The sequence below is a fragment of the Erinaceus europaeus genome, chromosome 1, assembly GCF_950295315.1.
Source record: "Erinaceus europaeus chromosome 1, mEriEur2.1, whole genome shotgun sequence".
NCBI lineage: Eukaryota > Metazoa > Chordata > Mammalia > Eulipotyphla > Erinaceidae > Erinaceus > Erinaceus europaeus.
Genome location: NC_080162.1, coordinates 139,652,422 through 139,677,408, shown reverse-complemented (window position 1 = coordinate 139,677,408; position 24,987 = coordinate 139,652,422). Strand labels below are relative to the sequence as shown.

General features: G+C 40.1%; 1 protein-coding gene across 2 annotated transcripts in view; it reads right to left on the bottom strand.

Moving 5' to 3' along the window:
- Positions 1-3,391: 3,391 nt before the first annotated feature.
- Positions 3,392-24,987, bottom strand: part of DPYS (dihydropyrimidinase) — a 119,919-nt gene continuing 98,323 nt past the window's right edge. For both annotated transcript variants that reach the window (XM_007533672.3, XM_060195995.1), the window contains exons 8-10: positions 12,627-12,834; positions 5,983-6,113; positions 3,392-3,823 (exon numbers count right to left, since the gene is read on the bottom strand). In XM_007533672.3, coding sequence (XP_007533734.1) covers positions 6,009-6,113; positions 12,627-12,834 — 313 coding nt within the window. In that variant the 3' untranslated portion in view covers positions 3,392-3,823; positions 5,983-6,008. The remainder of the gene's footprint in view (positions 3,824-5,982; positions 6,114-12,626; positions 12,835-24,987) is intronic.

Here is a 24,987-nt window from a genome sequence, read left to right as displayed (position 1 = left end):
CCTTCCTCTTTGCAGGGGGAGAAGCTCCCCAAATGGTGGAGCAGTGCTGCTGGTGTCTTTCTCTTTTCCTCTCTCTTCTTTCCCTATTTCTTTATATGAGAATGGAAAAAGAAAAAGAAGAAAGTGGCCTTAGGAACTGATAGAATTTTTGTGCACATACCAAACTCACTGATAATATTGATGGGAAAGAGAGAAAGAAAGGAAGAAAGAAAACTCCAAGAGGGTTAAGAAAGGGAGGAAAAAAGAAAGGAGAAAAGAAAAGGAAAGGAGTTGTGTTATGAGAAAAAAAATTCTTCCACCAGCTTACACCCGGACCAACTTGGAAAAAACAAACAAACAAACAAAAAAGCTTAAATGCTGTTGCAAATGTATAACTTAAAAATGTGAAGTTTGTAGCTTTAACTTTTTGTGACAGAAATGAGTAACACTGGCTTAAGTGCTGACTTGAAATGCTATTTTATAAGGTTTCGATGTAAATAATCAGTTGAGACTAGCAGTTTGTATATGTGTGATACATAGGTTTCTCCATTGTCTTTTAAAAAGTGTCTCCTGTGTGCTGTTATGTTAAAACTGTCCTTCCCGTTCCTTCTTTCTTCCTATACCTCATCACCTTTGTTTTAAATAAACTGTCCTTTGGACCAAAAAAAAAAAAAAAAAAAAGGATTACCACAAGAATGGAGCTTACTCTCAGCCTTCCTATCTCTTTCCCTAGCGGGGTGGGGTTCTGGGGAAGTGGAGCTCCAGGACACATTGGTGGGGTTGTCTGTCCAGGGAAGTCTTGTTGGCATCATGTTAGCACCTGGAACCTGGTGGCTGAAAAGAAAGTTAACATACAAAGCCAAACAAATTGTCAATCATGAACCTAAAGGTTGGAATAGTGCAGATGAAGAGTTGGGGGGGAGTGTCTCCATTTTGTAGGTAGCTAGTAGGTATATTTTAGTTATATTCCAAAGGGCCTATGGCTATACTGTTTTTTTTTTTCTTCCCTGAGCCTGAAATCTGATATGCAGGTGGGTCCAAGTTATTTTCTGGGGAGATGGTGTCATGGCTGGAAGAAGGACCAGAAAGCTGGATCAGGGAAGAGAGTAGCTCCCAAATATGGGAGAGGTGTATAAATATTGTAGAATGTAAACCCCATTGATTTGATGTAATCTGGGGCCCATATTCAGCTTAGGAGCCTATGTGACCTCTGCATCCCTGTGGATCGACCTGTCAATGCCCATGTTCAGCAGGGAAGTAATTACAGAAGCCATATCTTCCACCTTCTGCATCCCACAATGACCTTGGGTCCATACTCCCAAAGGGTTAAAGAATAGGAAAGATATCAAGGGAGGGGATGGGATACAGAGTTCTGGTGGTGGGAATATATAAGCTATGGTAGATTTTACATACTGTCTTATTATTTAATTACTATACTTCTATTATGTAAATAGTGATAAGGAAAAAGAGGATTGGACTTTTTAAAAATGGACAGAAAAATAAACTTTCACAGCACAAGTGTTCCTAAAGTCTTCAAGTTCTTAGGACTTAACAGTATGTTTTCTTCCCACATTATCATTTTATAACGTAGACAGTAATTTACTGGGTGTAAACATATACTCAGATAGTTGATTCAGTTTTTTATGTTTCTCTTTATAAAAATAATGTTAAATTAGAAACTTCTGAATTAAAATACATTACAGATTCTTAATATCATCTTAACACATGCTATTTTGCTCTGAATCCACTTATGGCTGAATTTGAAGTATACATCTTGGTAGCTGTTAGTGAAAAATAAAAGCACTTTTTGTTGTTGTTGTTAGACTTGAATTTTATGTAACACTTAATATGTTTCCAGAATTTTTGTTTAGAAGAGAAATCAATTCATACTAAATAATATTGCATCCACAGACCCCCAACCTAATCAACGCAATGAGTACCCCCTCAGCATGCTTTATTTCAGACTGTGTCCAGAGACGTCAGATGTGGAACGTCAACCCTTCAGCCTCATTATTCAGCCACCAGGTTCCAGATGCTAGCATGATGCCAACCAGACTTCCCTGGACAGACAACCCCACCAATGTGTCCACTTCCCCAGAGCCCTGCCCCACGAAAGAAAGAGACAGGTTGGGAGTATGGATCGACCTGCTAATGCCCATGTTCAGCAGGAAAGCAATTCTTCTACCTTCTGGTTTATGGTGGTTCTGAGGATTAAACCTGGGACCTCAGAGCCTAAGGACATAAAAGTTATTTGCATAACCATTAAGCTGTCTCCCCAACCCACAAAGGAATTAAAAAAAAAACCTTTTAAAAAGTATTTATTAGGGAGTCCAGCGGTAGTGCAGTGGGTTAAGCACACGTGGCGCAAAAAGCAAGGACCAGCATAAGAATCCCAGTTCGAGCCCCCGCCTCCCCACCTGCAGGGGAGTCGCTTCACAGGCAGTGAAGCAGGTCTGCAGGTGTCTATCTTTCTTTCCCCCTCTCTGTCTTCCACTCCTCTTTCTATTTCTCTCTGACCTATCCAACAACAATGACATCAATAATAACTACAACAGTAAAACAACAAGGACAACAAAAGAGAATAAATAAATATAAAAAAAGAAAAAAAGTATTTCTTTATTTATTTATAGGGTTTATATGGAGAGAAATTGAGATGGGAGGGAGAAATTAAAAGAAAAAAAGACAGATACCTGCAGCCCTGCTTCATCACTCCTGAAACTTTCTCCCTGCAGGTGGGGACCAGGAGCTTGAACCCATGTCCTTGCACATTGTAATGTGTGCTCTCAACCAAATGTGCTATCACATGGCCATTTATTTATTTATTTATTTATTTAGGATAGAGACAGAAAGAAATTGAGAGGGGAGGAAGAAATTAAGAGGGAGAAAAACAGTGACATTTCAGTAGAGAATGCTTAGACTTTTATTTATTTATTGGAATCTTCCAGTGGAAGAGATGAGGCAAGGGACTCTGGTGGTGGGAACTGAGATTGTACCCTTGTTATTTTAGAATTTTTCTAACCAATATTAAATCACTAATACAAAATTAAAACAACAAAAAAAAGAAAGAAAAATATCTTTCCTTAGTCTGCACACATACACAGAAGGACCAGAATGCCCACCAGGACATACAAAAGGGAAAGTATCACTACCACATCTCTTAGCCCTGTTGAATCTATCTAATTTCCTCAAGTGCTGTGCTCAGCAATGAGATCGGATAATTTGCCTTAGAGTTATTCTGAGGTTAAGTATCAATTCAATTACATAGGGGTTGCAGAAAGATCTCATCTCAGGGAATTGCTGAAGCATATGTCACACAGCAAATTATGTTTCTCAGTCAAAAGCAATGTCCTGAATCCCAATCAAGAAAAATCTAGCTACCAGAACAACAGAACTCAGATAGCAAGACCAAAAATAGTGATAATAAACTTTATTAATTAAAATGAAGGCCTACATGTTTATCAGTTCTGAAAGACTATAACATCATATATTTTTCTATTTTTAATCAAATGTAGCTGTTAGAAACAGCTTTAACCAAGAAAGTGATTTTTTTTTTAAATAAAGAAACCTCGTGAGAAGCAGAGGTTACATGTGAGAATATCATCAATGAATTTTCAGAGACTTTCTGTCGCAATAATACTCACTTCTGTCTTCCATTTTACACAGCAACAAAGTCACAGTGAGCAAGACAGAAACTGCTTCTGAAGGGAAAAAAATCAAAGTGGCCTGGAGCTATTATTTTTTTTTCAAAAGGCTCCCAGGAAGTTGAAATAAGGCCTGCTTCCTCTAAGGGATTGACAACATTTAGCTGTGGTGGGAACAGCAACATCCTTTTCTCTGATTTTACCTTTGAACAAAATAAAAGGATCACAGTTTAACATTCTCCCTCACAAAGAGATAGATGCAGAACTGAAGTCTAACCCCCAAGAAATCCTATAGTCAAAGTAAACACCAATCTTGTTCCAACAAATGCTGTTAATAGCAATCTTTAGCCTTCACTAGAACTCCTTCTACTTCCTAATCTTCTTCTGAATTATTAACATCATCTTCCTGGATTAGAAACACAAAGTTAGTAGCCAGGGAATGGCAAGAAACTCTGAAGCATTTAGCAGTATAGGCGTGTTAAAGATACAAGGCATTCAATAATGAAAAGTTGGCACAGCAGCGTGACACAGATCAAGTCACAGGATTTACTCAAGGAAGCACAGATTATCATGATGAGAAAAGGCACAGTGCCTTACTTGGTAGGCATAAAATCAGTTCTCCTTTTTTATTTTAATTTTTTTGCCTCCAGGGTTATTGCTGGGGCTCTGTATAAATCCACTGCTCCTGGTGGCCATTTTTTCCCCATTTTATTGAATAAGACAGAGAGCAATTGAGAGGGGAGAGGGATATAGAGAAGGTGAGAGACAGAGAGACACCTGCAGCCCAGTTTTGCCACTTATGAAGCATTCTAGCTGCAAGTGAAGAGCCAGGGGCTCAAACCCAGATTTTTGCCTGCTTCTCTGTGCTTAGTACTATGTGCACTTAACTGAGTGTGCCACTGCCTGGCCCCCACCATAAAACCAATTCTTTAAGAAAATGTCCCTGATTAACACAGACATCTACCCTTGCCCATCCTTGCTATGTAAGTCTTTTGCAGACTAAAGAAGAAGCGGAGCTTAGTGACACTGTAGAAGTTGGCAAAATGGGTATATGTCACAAAGTCAGTCGAAGTGATGTCAGAAAAATGATCAAATCACAGCAAAGTCACATCCAAATAAACATCTAGCCAGAGGGCCAGAAAGCAACTGGAGGAAAAAGGGGGGGGGGGGCAAGCATGAAGACAACATATGCTTCAAAAAAAGACATGAATATCAAAAGACTAGAGAAAATCAACACAGTATTTTTAAATTTTTCATTTACTTATTATTGGATAGAGATAGAAAAATTGAAGAGAGAGGGGAAGATAAATAGGGAGAGAGACAAAGAGATGCCTGTAGCCCTGCTTCACCACTTCTGAAGCTTTCCCCCTGCAGGTGGAGACCAGGGACTTGAACCTAGGTCCTTGCACAATGTAATGTGAGTGCTTAACCAGTTGCACAACTGCCTTCCCTCCCTGCACAGTATCTTTTTTTTTTTCAATGACTATATCTGTAATTTTATTCTAAAAATTAAGTGTGGACTAAAGTACATTGAATGTTTTTTCCTGAAAAGTTAAATCTCACTAGCAAGCTCTGCTTCTTTTTTTTATTCTTTCTGTATTCCAGAACATCTGAATTCTAGAACATCTGAATTCTAACATGGTTTCCTCTTGTAAGGGATTCAGGTGGTGGTGCAGTGGGTCAAATGCATATAGTACTTAGCTTAGGTCCTGTGCAAGGGTCCCTGTTTGAGACCCCTCACCTGAGGAGGGATGTTTCACAAGTGGTGAAGCAGGTCTACAGGTATCTCTTTTCCTCTCCTTTTCTGTCTTCCCCTTCCCTCTCAACTTCTCTTTTTATCCTGTCCAATAAAATGGAAAAAGTGGTCCCCAGGAGCAGTGGATTCATAGTGTAGGTACCGAGCCCCAGTGGTAACCCTGGAGGCAAATAATAAAATAAAATAAAAATGAAAGGCTGTTTTTCCATACAGAGTCATCATACAACAGGTTCTACATTTTGGCCCTGATATTGTGCTTCCTGTTTTAAGTAGTGCCAACTTTCCTCAATAGGAAGTCACTTGATGTTACCAACCTACTGTGTCTTGCCCATATTGAATCTGCAAGGCTCTGTTGAATGTTTCCCAATGTCTCAGAATAAATCTCTAGCCTGTCCAAGGTTTGCTTCAATCACGGAGACTCACTTAGGCATTCTGCATCAAGAGGGCTTTCATCTTTCTTCCCTCTGATAAACTGTCTTCGATGTCTTATGCCACTCTGAAACCCCTGATCTTGACCTTGAACTCTCTCAAATGCTCAGGAAGCTGAGAGGGATGTTAAATTGACATGTTATCAGGTGGCAATATCTTTTTTCCCCATGCACTTACCAACAACATGCAGCTCAGTGGCAGCTCTATTTCCTCGTTCCAGCCAGGGAATCCTCTTTTGTCTCCTTTGATTCGATTGTGATGACTTCTTCCTTATAGGGCTCACGCTTCACAGGGGTCGGTGTACAAGTCTGAAAGAGAACATTTCATTTCTCTCTTGCTGTCTATTGATATCATGGATGCAAAGCTAAGTGCAGTTCACTTAATCAATTGGAAAAAAAATCTTGTGGATTTACCGTATGCCTCCCACTCCCCCTGCTTTTCATAGAAATTCCTGGCAATTTCCACTTAAGGTCTTTGTTCTCCATGTTGTTCCCTCTCCAGGTTTATGTTCAAGTCAGACTGTAGGGCGTATCACTTCAGCTTAGGGTGACCATATAATTTATCACTCCAAATGGGATACTTCCAGGAATGTAAAGGATACAGACACAGTCCAGGACTGTCCAAACAAACCAGGATTTATTTCCACCTTCCTTCACCTCTTCTCTTGTCTACAATCTCAACAGTCTATCTTTTTGACCTTTGCACTTAGTGAAAGCCATGACACATTTCAGTCATCACCTTGTTCTGTAGTGATGAGTCCCTAAAGAAAGTGACATCAGTGAGTAGTTTTGTTTGTGTGTGTGTTACCTGCCATCCTGTTGAAAGATCCTCCTCAGCTCAACTCCAACTCCATTTTACTCCAAAAGCTCATTTTCTACTTTCCTGCTGGGGACCAGGCAGTGGTGCACCTGGTTTAGCTTATATAGTACTAAAGATCCAGGTTTGAGCCACTGCTCCCCACCTGTAGGAGGGACACTTTACAAGTGGCGAAGCATGTCTGTAGGTGTCTGTTTTCCTTTTTCCCTCTTTCTCTCCCCCTCTCCTCTCAATTTCTCTCTGTCTTGTCCAATAAAATGGAAAAAATGGCCACCAGGAGCAGTGGATTCATAGTGTCAGCACTGAGCCCCCAGTGATACACCTAGAGGAAAAAAATAAATAAATAAACTTATTTGTTTTTATGTAAATTATTGCTGAGGGTTTGATGCCTGCATGACTACAGCATTCCTAGTGACCATTTTTTTTTAAACAGAAGTTGAGAGTCAGAGGGTGGTAAAAGGCAAAAGAAAGAGAGCATGAGAGAGAGAGAGAGAGAGAGAGAGAAGAAGAAGAAGAAGAAGGAGGAGGAGGAGAAGGAGGAAGAGGAGGACGAGGACGAGGACGAGGAGGACGAGGAGGCAAAACTGCAGTAAACAACTTGATTTAGTTGATGCCATCAAGTCTGGGAGGTCCATCCTCCTCTTTCATGCATGGGTTTGCTCCTCAAGCTGGTTGACTCCACTGCAGCATCAGTTTAAAAAATATTTTTATTATCTTTATTTATTTATTGGATAAAGACAGCCAGAAATGGAAAGGGAATGGAGAGATAGAGAGAAAGAGAGACAGAGAGATACCTGCAGCTCTGCTTTACCACTTGCAAAGCTTTCCTCCTGAAGGTGGGGACTAGGGTCTTGAATCTGGGTCCTTGCACATTGTAACACGTGCACTCAACCAGGTGCTCCTCAACCCAGCCTCTAGCCTCCTTCCCCTAAATTGTGCTACTGGCTCAGGGTCATATATGACCCAAACCAGGCAGATCAGCAGTCCACTTGGTATTTTTCTGCGAGGTCCGTGCCTCTGTCCTCTCATGCTGGCATGCCCAGAATCTTTGTTGACTAACCACCTTTAATTTATCTGTTACAACTCAACCTAGGAAATAGCCAGGACTCATTTGCACAGTCTCATTTTTATTCTTTGTTATTTTTTAAATTTCTGACTGGATTTCTTGTCAGAATGATCATGGTCTGTTTACCACCGCAGCCCACATTGCCATCTCTCTCATCAGTCTTCTGCTATCCTCCACTTCATAACCTTCCCCTTTAAAAAATAAGTAGAAATTAAAAACAATGTAAGTTCTGATACAAGGCTCCTGACATGTTTCAGCTTTTTTCATCCTTAGAAATGAGATACATGATTCTCTCTCCCTCTCCCTCTCCCTTTCCTTCTCCTTTTCCCTCTCCCTCTTTCTCTCATCTCCAGGGTTATTGCTGGGGCTTGGTGCTGGCACTATGAATCCAGTGCTCTCAGTGGCCATTTTTTTTTTTTTAACCATTTTATTGAATAGGACAGAAAGCAATTGAGAGAGGATGGGAAATAGAGAGGAAGCAAGAAAGAAAGACACCTGTAGACCTTGCTTCACTCCCCGTGAAGCTTTCCCTCTGCCAGCGGGGAGTCAGGAGCTTGAACCCAGATCTTTGTGGAGGTCACTGCACTTACTACTATGTAAGCTTAACTGGGGGCACCACCACCTGGCCCTGGTTACACAGCTCTCTAAGGCCAGACTCAGTCACATGCATCTTTGTACTTTCTATTGCCCCAGTGTTGTACTCAGTGTATATTTTAGAATATACACTGAGACAACTCTCCAGAGACTGTAAGTCACTAAGTACAAACTCTGAGGTTCAGTAGAGATGATCTGTAAGGGGGACTGGGTGGTGGTGCACCTGGTTGAGCCACATGTTACCATGTTCAAGTACCCAGGTTCAAGCCCCCAGTCCCCACCTGCAAGGGAAAAGCTTTGTAAGTGGTGAAGCAGTGCTACAGATGTCTGTCTTTCTCCTTTTCTCTCCTCCTCCTCTCTCAATTTCTCTCTGTCAATAAATAAATATTCTTTTTAAAAAAGAGATGATCTGTAATATTTTTCTATTTGATGATTGAAAGGCCCCATGAGCTATTTTTCCAGGACAATATGACACAACTGGTTCTTCTCAGCACCAGCCTGACGTCCTCTACTAAGTTCACCCGTGTCTGATAGCTGAGTTGAGCACTATGTGAAGGAGCCTCCCTTGAGAGGAAGGAGGAAGTGGGGGCCACCTATTAGCATGGGGTTTACATGTTGTGAGTATACACCACCATGGTAGACATTAAATATACATGAGGCGGGCAGGCAGTCGTGCACCCAGTTAAGTGCACATAATAAGCAGCACTGGGCCCAGTGGTGGTGCACCTGGTTGAGTGCACATGTTACAGTGCTCAAGGACCCAGGTTTGAGCCCCCTGCCCCATCCCCACCTGCAAGGGGAAAGCTTTTTGTGTGGTGAAGCAGGGCTTCAGGTCTCTCTCTCTCTCTCTCTCCCCCTTCCTACTATTCCCTTCCCTCTCAATTTCTGGCTGTCTTAATCCAATAAATAAATAAATATTAAATATTAAAAATAATTCATAATAAGAAGCATAAGGATTCATACAAGGATCCAGGTTCAATCCCCTGCTCCCCATTTGCATGGTGAAGTAGGTCTGCAGGTGTCTATCTTTCTCTTTCTCTTTCTCTATCTCCACTCTCCTCTCAATTTCTCTGTCCTATCCAATAAAAAGGGGGAAAAATGGCCTCCAGGAGCAGTGGATTCCTAGTGGTGGCACCAAGCTCCAGTGATAACCCTGGAGGTGAAAACAAACAAACAAATAGACATGAATTTGAGCTCCAAGGTTACCACTCAGCCAACTACATGACCTTCCTAAGGTCAATTTCTCCATCTATAATATAAAGTTACCACTACTACCTCAGAGGGCTATTGTAGGGATTAAACTATACATGGTTTATTACTGATCATCTATAACTATATAATGATATAGATTGGATTGATCAAGAATGAAAGGAAAGCATCTAGAACATCCTTTTGATATGGCATTCAGTATGAGGTCAGCAAGATGACTCAGCAGGTAGGCTACCTGATGTGCTGTTGTGTAAAGTAAGTGTTCAGGATATGTTAGATTTGCTATCAGTTATCATATGCATAAACTTAGAAGTTTATGCCTACCTATCACCTGGCATTGCCAATGTTGTCAAACCAAGATTCAGCAAAATGAACTGGAATTTTAAGCATTTTGACCAAAATGCACTTGGGATAGAATTGCTGGGCGACCTCATCAATGTGTTCTGGAACCTCCCCTCTCCAGAGCCCTGCACTCTGACTCCATCAGGAAGTGGAGAGAGAGGAAGAAAAAGGAGGGGCATTTGGATATAGAATAGGTGTATGTGTTATTTGGAAAGAAGGAAAATATGGTACCCAATAAAAAAGGGGATGATATATACAAATATAGGCCGATAGTTGTAGAAATATTAGTTAACCCATATCTGCAACCTTAGGAGAACTGCTGTAGCTTCCAGTGGAGGGATTGAGAATCCAGAACTCTGATGGTGGAACAGTGAGGAGTTGTACCCCTGTGATCTTGTAATTTTGTAAATCAATCTTAAATTACACACACACACACACAGACACACACACACACACACACACACACACACACACACACAAAGAGAGAGAGAGAATTGCTATATCCCAAGAATTTAAAGCATTCTAGAACACTTACTTACTTCATCAAAACTTCAGAAACTGGATGATCTGCTCTGGATGATGTAACCTGAGAATCCACACTAAATATTTCTGCAAGTCATTAGAGGAGAAATCCAACAGACTACAAGATCTGAGTGGAATGAAAAGAAAATAGCCAGAGAACTTTGGGAGAAAAGAGAGGTATGTTTTTAAATTAAAAGAAAAGAAATGAGCCCTTAGAACTAATCCATGGGTTACCAACTCTAGAAAGTCTACATAGCCAGGAAAGGAACATTGATGAGTGGATCCTGCCTGCTGAGTAGGAATCAGAAAGCTGATCTCAGTGGGACTGGCTTATTCATCTCTGGCCTTTTTTCCTCTTTAGGATGCTCCCCCCTGCCCCACCCCAAATCCATCAATTTACATGGCTTCAATCTAATTATTTTTTTCCCTTCAATGCCAATCTACTTAGTGAGGTGCACTTTAAACACTGTTCTAATGTGGTACAAATTAAACAGTGTGGAAGACCAAGACATAGGAAGGACAGATAACACTTTTGTAATAGAGATACTACAAAGACCTGAAGGCTTCTATCAGAGAGATTTATTCATCAAAAGAGAAAGATTAAGAAATAAAATGACATTTATGAACCTCTTACTGTGTGCTTTATTATTATTATTTTTTTGCCACCAAGCCTGGATGCCTGCAGGATGACTCCACCATTTCTGGAAGCCATCTTCCTGTCTTTCTTTCTTTCTTTCTTTCTTTCTTTCTTTCTTTCTTTCTTTCTTTCTCTTTCTTTCTTTCTCTCTTTACTTCATTTCACTTAATTTACCAGAGCATTGCTCAGCTCTGTCTTATGGTGGTGCTGGGGACTGAACCTGGATTTTGGAACCTCAGACACAAGAGTCTCTTTGCAAAACCATTAGACTATCTACCTACTTCTTTCTTTCTTTCCTTCCTTCCTTCCTTCCTTTCTTCTATTAGACAGATAGAGAAATAGACACCTGTAGCACTGCTCCACTGTTAATAAAGATTCCCCCCATAGGTAGAGACAGGCGGCTTAAACCTAGGTCCTTGTACATGGTGTGCACTTTACCAGGTGAACTACCTACCACCCATGTCCCTGTGTCTTGTCTTTTAAATCTCATTGGGGTCTTCCTATAGGTCAGTGAAAGTGTCATTTTTGTAGCTGATTAACAATCCCAAGGATGAAAGAGAGGCTTGTTATATGCCAGATGGGAAATGGAGGGTAAGGGTGAATTCTTATTTCGACTGACCTGAGCTCAAAGTCCCATAGTTCTGGTGGTTATTAGCATATACCTTCAGACATATAACAACAGGGAGGGAAATGTTTCAAGAAGACCTATCAGATCTCTGAACAACAGTCCCAGGTTTGAACACACCTTCACAGTAGCTCCCTGTCAATGTCTATAGGCCAAAATGATGACTGGCAGAAGACTTGGCTCCATACCTATGTGAAGTCCTTACTCAATCTTTCTCATGTATATGGGACCAAGAATGCTTCCATCCCTTGATATCTCTCTCTCTCTCTCTCTCCTTCTCTCTCCCTCTCTTTCGCTCCCTCTTCTGCTCACTCTCCATTTCGCTCTTCCTCTCTCTCTCTCTCTTGCTCTCTCTTTCTTTTCCTCTCTTCTCTCTCTTTTTCCCTCTCTCTCTCCTCCTCTCCCCCAGCCTCTGCTTCACTGGGGTCAGACTTGAATTTTAGTCTAAAATTCTCCCAGACTTTTCTAGATTCACCTCATTTTGCTCTCACTTAACTTCCCTCTTATAAAAATGTCACATCTTTACCTATTTGAGTCTGTTTCTTGGAAGTATCTGCTAAGCCCAGTTGCTAAAAAATTCTGACATGGTTCTCTGCAAAGGAAAAATACTCATCCAGTGATACTTTCTGAAAGTTAGCATCATCCTGAAATCTTCCTATTGCTCCTGATGTTGTAAGAATCTGTTAAAAATTGGGACCAGGTGATGGCACACCTGGTAGAGTGCACATGTTACAATGCACAAGGACCTGGGTTCAAGCCCCTGGTCTGAATCTACAATGGGGGAAAGCTTCACAAGTGGTGTCTCCTGCCTCTCTGTCTCTCCCTCTCTATTTCTCCACTCTTCCAGATTTCTGGTCGTCTCTATCCAATAAATACATAAAGGTAATAAATTTTTTTAAAATAATTAAAGAAAAGAATCTGTGAAAAATAGCAAGGGTAATAACACCAACAGTATGCAGGAGCCAAGGGCAATTCAATCTGTGATCACAGTCCAACCCTACACAGCTCACCAGGTCTCGCTGCTTGATTCGCTTATAAACATGCTCAGCAAATGGTTTCCGAGGAACAAATCTCCCATCTCCTGCCTTGACGTTGAAAACTCCAGCTTCATACACCACTTTGCCTCTCGAAATAGTTACAAGAGGCACCCCGTGGCACACCATACCCTCAAAGATGTTGAAGTTGACAGCTTGGTGATGAGTCTTTGCCGAAATGGTTCTGTGTGTGAAAACAAGGAAACTCCATGTCAGCCCCAGCTCTTCCACAAATATCAAATAGGAAAAAAAAATTGCCTTATATGAAAATATTGTTATTTATTGGGGGGTATTAATGGCTTACAGTCAACAGTAAAATACAGTAGTCTGTACATGTGTAACATTTCTCAGTTTCCCACTTAATATTTCAACTCCCTCTAGGTACTCCTCTGCCATCAATGTACCAGGACCTGAACCCTCCCCCTCTCCCCCCGCCCCAGAGTCTTTTACTTGGGTGCAATACACCAAACCCAGCCCAAGTTCTGTTTGTTGGTGTTTTCTTATTTTTCATCTTTTAAAGTTATTATTAGTGATTTACAAGATTCTGGGATAAGAGGGGTGTAATTCCATCAGTTTCCACCACCAGAGGGCCATATTCCATCTCCTCCATTGGAAGCTTCTCTATTCTTTATCCCTCTGGGATTATAAACCAAAGATCTCTATGGGGTACAGTAGATGGGAGGTTTGACTTCTGTAATTTCTTCTCCACTGGACATGGATATTGACAGGTCGATTCATACTCCCAACCAGTTTCTAACATTCCCTGTTGGGGTAGGGCTCTGGGGAGGTGGGGTTCCAGGACACATTGGTGAGGTTGTCTGCTCAGGGAAGAAGAAATGCTTTATATGCATTTTTGAGCTTTTTTAAAATAACTTTTTTAGTGATTTAATAATGATTGAAAAGATTATGATGAATTTTTTTTTTAACTGCAGGGTTATCACTGGGGTCCGATGCCAACACTGAAAATCCACTGTTCCTGGTGGCCATTTTATTTCTTTTTTTATTATTATTGGATAGGAGACTGGGGAGGGAGGGAGAGAGAAAGATAGACACCTGTAGATCTGCTTTACCTCTTATGAAGCATCCCCTTTGCATGTAGGGAGCCGGGAGCTCAAACCCAGATCCTTGAGGGGCTTCTTGCACTTAGTTCTATGTGCATTTAATCAGGTACACCATTGTCCAGCTCCCAACTTATATGAAAATTGAGCAACTCTCTGAGCCATTACTTCATCACCAGAACAAGTGAATTTAAGAACAGAAGACAGCATTAACATTTCATGACAAAGCAATTACATTTTTTTTCCAGAAAAATACCCCAGTAGACCATTCCTTATGGTGATGGATTAGGATAGAGTGGCAGGGCACTGACTCTCACATTTAGATATTCACATTATTATTATCTTAAATATTATTTATTTATTATTGGATAGAGACAGAGAGAAATTGAGGAGGGAGATAGAGAGACACCTGTAGCTCTGCTTCACCTCTTGTGAAACTTTCCTCGCGGCTTGAACCCAGTTCCTTTCACACCATAATGTGTGTGCTTAACCAGGTATGCCACCACCTGGCCCCACGTTTAAGTTACTTTTATGTATGTATTTAAAAGATAAAGTATTAACTATAAAACATTTCAAACACAGACAGGTGTGAGGAACACATTGACTCAACACACAGCTCTAGAGTATTTTAGAAGCACCTTTTACAAAAGCCTTGAGGCTTCCTTGGTTGTTCTCTCTCCCCAAATTCAAGGTCCACTGCTCCCTTTTTAAAGGCAACTGCAATTCACTAGCAATCAAACTGAATTGGATAGTTATGAAGGAAAGCTACATCTTGAATTTCTTTCTCTTGTCTATGGATTAAACAGGAATTTTGAGCATAATGAGAATAACAAAATGTCTTAGCATATTCTGCCTCTATTTGCATACTCATCATGACTTATAGTACTTTATTAATACTTTTCTTCTTTTTTGAATACACTGCCAGGAACCTTGTTTATGTGCAATACTGCTGAGTCTCCTTCCTGATCCAATTTTCATTTCATATTTTGAGAGAGAAAGAGATGAGAAAGAGAAATCAAAGCTGCATCCCACTATCCATAGAGTTCTATCTGTCTGTCCTTGCTGCTCCTTTGTGGAACTCAAACACAGAAGGAAGTGCTCTAACAGTAGCAGCATCTCCAAGACCCTTATTTATTTATTTATTTATTTATTTATTTATTTATTTAATATTACAGAGAGAAATTGAGAGGGGTAGATAGAGAGGGAGAGAGACAGAGTGACACATGCAGCCCTGCTTCATCACTGATGAAGCTATTCCCCTGCAGGTGGGGACCAGGATCTTGAACCTTGAGAACTGTAATTCGAGCACTTAACCAAGTGCACCACCTCCTGACCCCATTAATACTTTTTAATCTCACACAGTATGATTGATAGCTTTCAAGACAGATATATGTAAATGTTAGGTATTCTCCTTTCCCTAAATAAATCTCATTAAATGGAGAGAGGCAAAAATCTCTTAGTAGCAACAGTATGAGCGTAGTCTGAATCCTTGTAGAATATTCTTTTTTTTTAAAAAAATTATTTATTTATTTTCCCTTTTGTTGCCCTTGTTGTTTTTTTTACTCTTATTGTAGTTATTATTGTTGTTGTTATTGATGTCGTTGTTGTTAGATAGGACAGAGAGAAATGGAGAGAGGAGGGGAAGGCAGAGAGGAGGAGAGAGACAGAAACCTGCAGACCTGCTTCACCGCCTGTGAAGCGACTCCCCTGCAGGTGGGGAGCTGGGGGCTCGAATCCGGATCCTTATTCCGGTCCTTGAGCTTCACACCACATGCACATAACCCACTGTAACTCCCAATCCTTGTAGAATTTTCTACAGGACTTCTCTGGAATAGATTAAAGAGAAGTACCCTGCTAAAAAGTCCAAGGCTGGACCAAAAGAATAGTAAGAAGGACCTCCAACTCTTATCTGGAAGAATGAATGGATCTACAAGACAAACTTTTGTGAGCTACAGTACTAAAAATGAACAGACAATACTAAGCAGAGCCTCACCCCTGTTCTCTAGTTGGTGTCCACTAGCACCAATTCCAATGCCTCTCAGAACCTAATCATTTGAGTTTTCTCCTTCCTGCATTTCTCATGTAAATGACACCACCACCTCTTACCCATTTTTAAAAAATTTTTTTAATTATTTCTGGCATTGTCTTTATTTATTTATTGAATAGAGACAGTCAGAAATCAAAGGAGAATGGGGTGATAGAGAAGGAGAGAGAGAGGGAGAGAGAGGTTGAGAGAGAGGGAGAGAGAGAGAGAGAGACCTGCAGGTCCGCTTCACCACTCACAAAGCTTTCCACCGCAGGTGGGGACTGGGGGCTTAAACCAAGTCCTTGCACCTTGTAACATATGTGCTTAACTAGGTGTGCCCAGCTCCATATCTTACCCATTTTTCAAACCTCAAGCCATCATTAAAAAAAAAATGATTTCCTGTTGAAAAAAAGAAAAAAAATCCAGAGACCAAGTGATGGTGCACCCTAGAGAGTATGACCATATGCAAGAAGCTGGGCTCAAACTATTTGTATGTGGAGTGGGGGGAGGAGAAGCTTCACAAGAAGTAACACAGAGCTATAAGTGTGTCTCTTTCTCTCTCCTTCTCTATCGTGTCAATCATTATTAAATTTCTAATAAAAAATTAAAAAAATTTTTTCATATTAATGTTTTGTGAGAAAGCAGCTCCTGGGCAAATACCCAGGAGTGTCATTGCTGGAATTAAGGATAAAAAAAGGAAATAAGCTTGAACTCCAATAACTGTCACAAAAATATTGTCTAAACTTAAAAAAATGAACTATAACAATTTTCTGTTTCTGTTTTACCATTTGCACGATCCAGGTTTGAGACTTGACCCCACAGCCCTGGGGGGAAGCTTCTGTGCTGAGGTGGCTTTCTCTCTCTTTGGTGCATGATGGTGAAGAAGGACCTAGGCTTGGGGTGAGCATGTTTTGCAGAAAACTGGGAAGTTTTACACATGTACCAACAACTTTATATACTGTGAACCATTAACCCTCCAATCAAAAAAAAAAAAAAAAAGAAAAAAGTTGACCTGGAGTTGTGAAACCCCAGCAATGACAGTTTTTAAAAAAATTAAAATTCCCAAAGATGATTGAAGGCACAATTGTGTATCTCAGAGAGACTAGAAATTAAAGTACTAAGAAAACAAGGTAAATGATAAACAATATTAAAAGGGAAAAAGCCACAGAAACTGCATGCACTATGTCTACATTGAAAAAAAAATATGGGGCCAGGCGGTGGTGTACCCATTAAGTGCACATAGTACTAAGCCCAAGGACATGTGCAAGGATCCGGGTTCAAGCCCCCAGTCTCCCCACAGCAGGGGGGGAATGCTTTACAAGTGGTGAAAGAAGGCTGCAGGTGTCTCTCTGTCTCTTTCTCCCTCTCTCTCTCCTCTTCCTCTCTTAATTTCACTCTGTCCTGTCCAGTAAAATAGAAAAAATGGCTGCAAGGAACAGTGGATTTGTAGTGCCAGCTCTAAGCCCTAGAGATAACCCTGGAGAATAAAATAAAATAAAGAAAAAAGAAACGTGCAAAAAAAATGAAAGCGAAAGGCCTGTGACAGTAAAGTATCAAATAAAAATTCTCTGCTTCGGGGGGTTCCCGGAAGATGGCGGACTGAGAAGCTGCTAGTGGCTTGAGCTCTGACCACATCTTCTGGAAACGGTAGGATTTTCTGCCTTTAGTAGGCCAGTCAATAAGGGGTCCTAGCGGTGACACCAAGGAGGTGACTATAACTTAATTTGGGTTAAGAAATAGAGTAGAAAAAAAGGGGGAAAAATTCTTTCCTTTTAATTATTGAGCACACCTCCTCCCCCTTACCCCCCCCCCATAACCAGTCCCTGGGGACCAGCTCCTAGCAGGCTCCCCTGCTGAGCTTCTGTCTTTACCAAATTCCTGTCCCACCAGGGAGTATCATTCATTCTAAGTCTATACCCTTCTGAAACCTCTGGCCTTTTTTCTTTCTAAGTAGCCAACCCCCCCCCTCCACCTCACCCCGCATAGCTATTTAAATAATTAAAAATAAATAAATAAATAAATAAAACTTTTTTCCTTTCACCGCTTTTTTATGACTATTCTTTTTCTTATCTTTTTATTTTTCTCTCTCTCTTTCTCTCCTTTTTTTCTTTTTCTCATTCTTATCATCCTTTCTTCCTTAATCCTACAGCTTCCAAAGCCACAGGCCCCAGCCTCCACACCACCAAACAGTGTGCTTTTTTGAATTCACTGATACACATTTGGGAATTATTTTGGGGAAGAATTCTGACTCAGTGTGGACTCTCACTGCGAGTGTCTCTGCTCAACTTCCCTTCCTCCTTTAGCCACCCCTAGAATATACAGTGGATAGTAGATTTGCATAACTGTCTATTTCAGCTATCGTTGTCTAGTCCTGAGGTTTTTTTTTTTTTTTTTTCTTCTCATTCTTAACAATCAGCTGCCTCTGATCACGAGGTTTGAGGTAACTTGGAACAGGATTTTTTTTTTTTACCCTGCTCTATTTTTTTATTAATATTATATAAAGGCATATATCTTCCCCCCCTTTAGGTTGACCAGAATTAACTCTTAGGGTATCTTTCATTGCTAGGGTAGTGGGCATCTTATCTATTGTGGGAGGAACTTGTCTCCTTACTCCTACCTCCTCTACAGACTCTCCCCTCCCTCCTCCTCCTAGCTAATTAAAAAAATTAAATTAAATTAAAAATAAAGTAATCAAAAAAAACCTTTCCTTTCACTGTTCTTTAATTACAGCTCTTTTTCTTATCTTTTCCCTTTTCTCTCACTTGTCTCTTTTTTTTTTTATCTTGTCATACACTTCTTTCCTCCTTCTTTGCCTTTCTGAATTTGTGAATTATTTTGGGGAAGAAATCTGACTCAGAGTGGACTCTCTATGTGTGTATCTCTGCTCTAGTACCCTTTCCCCTTTTGTTACCCCTAGAATATACAGTGGATAGTAGATTTGCATAACTGTCTATTCTTGCTATCCCTTCATTCTTTTCTCTTTCTTCTTCACTGGGATTTGGTTGCTATTTTTTCATGGACTGGAGAAATGGTTTGGCTAACTGGTAGTGATTAAACTGCTTCAATACTTGCTTCAGTTGCTACTGTAATTCCTGAGGTTGGTGAGTGCAATCGTCATAAAGGTATTCAGTACAGTGTTGCGTGTGCTCAAGACACAACAGCTGAGGAACAACAGAGCATAAAAAAAGAAACACATAAATAAAAAAAATGGGTAGATCAGAAACAAATAAAACTTCTATTCCAATGAATGAAGACAAGAGCCCAGAAGAAACTACAAATCAGCTAGAAGCAACCATAGATAAGAAAAGTATGCAAGCAATAATAAACTTATTAATCACAGAAATGAAAACATTGGAGGAAAGGAATGGCAGTATTAGGGAAACAACAGTTGAGACCCCCAAGGAAAATAATGATTATCTTGAGGCAATTAGAGAACTGAAAGCTGAAATAACTGTAATGAAGAAAGAAGCTGAGGCAAGGGAAAGCAGACTAACAGAAGCAGAAAACAGAATTAGTCAGACAGAGGATGAGTTAGATAAAACTAAGAAAGAGGTGAAAGAGCTTATAAAGAGATTGAGAGACACTGAAAACAACAACAGAGACATATGGGATGATCTCAAAAGAAGTAACATTTGCATAATTTGCCTGCCAGAGGAAGAAAGAGAGGAAGGGGAAGCAAACATTCTAGAGGAAATAATAGAATAAAACTTCCCAGACCTGAATAACAGAAAGGACATCAAGATTCAAGAGCCCCAGAGAGTTCCAAACAGAATCAACCCAGATCTGAAGACACCAAGACACATCATAGTCACAATGAGAAGAAGTAAGGATAAAGAAAGGATCCTAAAGGCTGCAAGAGAGAAACAAAAAGTCACATATAAGGGAAAACCCATAAGATTATCTGCAGATTTCTCCACTCAAACTCTAAAAGCCAGAAGAGAATGGCAAGATATCTATGGAGCCCTGAATGAAAAAGGAAGGGATGAGATATGGAGATTGGGTGGTGGGAACTGTGTGGAATTGTACCCCTCCTACCCTATGGTTTTGTTAATCCTTTCTTAAATAAAAAATAAAAAATAAATTCTTTGCTTCAACCAAATACAAATCATAACCTTGACTTTCTCAGTCTTGGGTATCATAGAAGATAAAGATAGACAGCATCTTGGTAATTCTTTATATTAAGGAATTATGCAAATGAGGTCAAATTAATACAAAATGTAAATTCTAGACATTATCTCCAGGAGCCAAAGAATGCTAGTTACACTTGCATATTGGAAGGTGTCTGACAGTGTCATTTCTCATCCAACTTTTCCTTCTAGTCAAGAGCTGTAAAAAATCTCCAGTTCTTAAGTATATTTCACATTTGCAGATCTCTGAGTATGCAGCTCACTTTACCTTGAATGACCTTTACACTGCTCATGTCTGGTCCTCTCTGTTCCCTAAGACCTTGCTCAAGGATTCTGAGCCCATATCAACTATACCTCTGAATTTGGGGGGGGGGGAGTGAAGGTGGAAAAGAAAAGGAATTCTGATCCTTTTATATGCCATCACAGACAAACTTGGGCAAAAGGTCTCTTAGCATTATCTGAATTTATTATTATGATAGCTATTATGTATGATGGGGGGCTGAGTGGTAGCACACCTGGTTGAATGCACATGTTACAACTGTAGCACAAGGGCTTTGAGTTCAATCCCCCAGTTTCTACCTTCTGGGGGGGTTACCAGTGATGAAGCACTATTGCAGGTGTCTTTCTGTTTCTCTCTCCCCCTCTCTATCACTTCCTTCCCTCTTGATTTCTGGCTGTCTCTATCCAATAAATAAATTAATATAAAATGATAATCAGTTATTAAGTGGTGATTTCACTTTCTTCACCTCATCTTGGATGGAACTTGAAAGAATCATGTTAAATAAAATAAGTCAGAAAGAGAAAGATGCATATGGATGATCTCACTCACAGACAGAAGTTGAAAAATACTACCATGACACCAACCTGACTTCCCTGGGCAGACAACCTCACCAGTGTGTCCTGGAATTCCACCCTTTCTCTACCCCACTGGAACTCTACCTTTCCCTACCCCACTAGGAAAATATAGAGACAGGCTGGGGTATGGATAAACCTGTCAACACCAACCTTCTGCACCCCATAGAAATCTTGGTTCATATTGCCAGATGGATAAAGAATAGGGAAGCTTCCAATGAAAGGGATGGGTTATGGCACTCTGATGGTGGGAACTATATGGAATTATACCCCCTCTTAACCCATGATCTTGTCAATAATTATTAAATCATAAATAATAATTTTGAAAGTTGAAAAATAAGAAAACACAAAGCAGAACTTGGGCTGGCTTTTGTGTATTGCGCCAAAGTAAAAGACTCTGGGGTGGGGCAGCGGGAGGGTTCAGGTCCTGGAATATGAAGGCAAAGGAGGACCTAGAGGGTGTTGCATTGCTATGTGGAGAACTGAGAAATGTTACATATGTACAGACTACTGTATTTTACTGTTGACTATAAACCATTTATCTCACCAGCAAAGAGAAAAAAAAAAGATAAGTAATAGTCAACCAATATCTGTGACCTTGGGAGAACTACTTCAGTTTCCAATGGCGAAAATGGGGCTATAGTCCTCAGGAGGTGGGAATAGTGTGGAGTTAGACCCCAGTTACCTTATAATTTTGTAAAACAATAATAAATCACCAATAAAAAAACATTACTCCCCAGTAAAATGGTAAAAAAAAAGAGTGGAGAATTTTCCAATGGAGGGGATAGGATATGGCACTCTGGCGGTGGGAACTGTATGGAATTATAGTCCTCTTATCCCACAATCTTGTCAGTCATTATTAAACCACTAAATATTAATATAAAAATAAATTGAAAAATAAGAAAAAACAAAGCAGAACTTGGACTGGGTTTGGTGCATTGTACCAAAGTAACACTCTGGGGTTGGGGGAAGGGTTTAGGTGGTCGTGGAACACGACAGAGGACTTGGAGTTGAATTGTTATGTGGAAAACTGAGAAATGTTACACATGAACAAACTACTATATTTTACTATTAACTGTAAACCATTAATTCTCCCAATAAAGAAAAAAAAGATAGATGATAGGCAGTGATAAACAAATAAGTAAGATTGTCATAATTATCATTCTTAGTTTTATCTTTTCAAATTCTATGAAAACTTACCAATCCACCAACACCTACCAATATATATCAACATCATCATGGTAAATAAGTATGTAATGATACATGTACCGGATGAGAATTCTTATAGAATTGTGTAACTATTCCCCACCACCATCTGCCCGGGCCCCTAGATTCACATAGTTGGGTAATGAATGAATCTCTGAGAAATGGAAGTCACTCTTATTCTTTGAGAATACTGGTTGTTGAGAGGGGGCAGGGTGGTGACGCACCCAGCTAAGCTCACATAGTACTAAGCACAAGGACTTTAGCAAGGATCCAGGTTCTAGTCTGCTGAGGAAACACTTCACAAGCAGTGACACAGGCTGTAGCTGTCTCTCTTTCTCCTTATCTTTCCCTCCTCTCTCAATTTCTCTCTCTCCTGTCCAATAAAATGGCAAAAAATGGCCACTAGGAGCAGTAGATTCACAGTGTCTTAGCAATAAAAGGCAAAAACAAAACAAAACAAAAGGCAAATAAACAAACTAAAACAACTGATTGGAGAGTGCAAGCTTTAAACACAGACTTGAATACAGTTGCAGAGCCTGCTCAGGGATTCTGTGGATTCTGCCTGAAGTATTGATCTCTTTGGTTTGTAAGTTCCACAAGGTCTTTTCATACAGCAAGTTGTTTGCTTGTAAGAGTGGTTCACAGATAAAGATAGACTGATCAAGACCTAGTCCTTTGGAGACCAATCCTTTAATGAAGAGCCCATGCATGCTTCTGAGAAAGAGTTCAAAAGGCTGGTGTAAACCTAGAAGCAACCCAGGTGTCCAACAGCAGATGAGTGGCTTAGTAAGTTGTGATATATATATATATATATATATATATATATATATATATATATATATATACACAATGGAATACTACTCAGCTGTTAAGAATGTTAAGAATTTACCTTCTTTACTTCATCTTGAAGGAGTCATGTTAAGTGAGATAAGTCAGAATGAGAAGGATGACTATGAGATGATCCCACTCATAGACAGAAGTTGAGAAATAAGAACAGAAGGGAAAACACAAAGCAGAACTTGGACTGGGTTTGGTGTGTTGCACCAAAGTACTGGGGTGTCGGTAAAGTCTTTCTGGTGGTGGTACCTGATGGTAGAGGAGGACTTAGGCAGAGGGTCAGAAAACTGGGAACTTTTCCACATCCATCCGCAATTGTCAGCAATAAACTAGTAATTTCCCCAATAAAAAAGTTGTTTCACTTTTCAAAAACGATTGTGCAAAGAATGGTAAGCTAAGAAAATGGGGAAAATATTTCCAATTATATATCAGAGAACATGTGTATAAAATATCTTATTCTGTTCAAACTGCTATATTAAGTTATCATAGACAGGGTGGCTTAAAGAACATATATTTAGTTCTCATAGTTTGGAGGCTGTGAATTTTATGCATTTTATTTGGTTCTCGGGTGGGGGGCAGTGTTCATATCCTGGAACACGACGGTGGAGGAGGACTTATGTGGGGGGTTAGAGTGTTATGTGGAAAACTGAGAAATGTTACACATGGACCAACTACTGTATTTTACTGCCAAGTGTAAAACATCCCACAAATAAAGAAAAAAATATAGATTTTTAAAAAAGTTTGGTGATTCAAAAAGAACCTAGAAGCTGTTTTCAACCAAATAAATCTGCAGAGCAGGTAGAAATGTAGGGTGGTGCTCTGAGCCCATTTATAAACAAAACCAGAGAACTTCAAATTCTCCAAATTTGACAATGTATAAATCAGTTCAGGGGAGTAGCACTGATGAGGAATACTCTCTCTGTAATCACTGGCTGGATGGTCAGACTATTGGCTTGTCAGACTGGCCAGTGGCAGGAAGGATGGGGTAGGTGGTGGTGGGGGGTGGTTAAAGCCTTTTCTATCTTGCATTAGACTGAACCAATGACTCTTCATTAAGGGATGCACAGGAAGGCTGTTCTCAATGGTGATTCTGCCCCTAGGGAAAAGCTGTGCTTTGTCAAGCTCACTTTGAGCTACCATGAAATAGACACCTTTCTCACACTTCTCCCAGGCTCAAGGGAAGGCTTCTTAGGGAAGCAGAAGTCCTGAAGACAGCATTAAACTACTTTCTAGCTTCACCAATGACTTTGACACCACTCACATCACCACTGCAGAGAAACACTCTGTCCCTTTGCAAATCACTTTTCATCAAAGAGCCCCGTGATCTCAAGAGAGGAGAGATTCACAGAAGTAAAGCCCTCAGTTGCCTGCAACACTGCCCAAGTGCATTCACAGAACAGCCACAGAGGGAAAGAGAATGTCCCATCACCATGTGCATCATCCTGACCCCAGAGAAGTGATGTACTTAGGTATTTTGTTATAACTTTCTCCAACCAGCTTCTTTCTCCACAGGTACAGAAGGATTCTTGCCAGGTCTTACTATGAGAACTGAAGAAGAAAAAAAAAAAGGAGAAAAAAGTGGATACAATCCTGTCAGGGCTACCAGTGGCATTTTAAAAATTATATTTCAGCGCAGGCAAAAATTACTAAAGCCATGGTCTCCTTAGAACATACCTAAAATAGACTTCCTAGCTTCTTCCAACATGAAGATTCCTAATTTCATCTGCTCTATTCCTACCTTTGGGTTCCTGTTTATGAAATAATTTGTCTTGCTTTATGTCTTACTGCATTTCAGCCACCAAGTTACAGATGCTACCATGATGCCCTCCTGATTTCCCTGGGCAGACAACCTCACCAATGTGTCCTGGAACCTCACCTCCCCAGAGCCCTACCTCACTAGGGAAATATAGAAACAGGATGTGGTATGGACATCTAATCTTTGACAAAGGGGCCCAGACTATTACATGGGGAAAGCAGAGTCTCTTCAACAAATGGTGTTGGAAACAATGGGTTGAAACATGCAGAAGAATGAAACTGAATCACTGTATTTCACCAAATACAAAAGTAAATTCCAAGTGGATCAAGGACTTGGATGTTAGACCACAAACTATCAAATACTTAGAGGAAAATATTGGCAGAACTCTTTTCTGCATAAATTTTAAAGACATTTTCAATGAAACGAATCCAATTGCAAAGAAGACTAAGGCAAGTATAAACCTATGGGACTACAT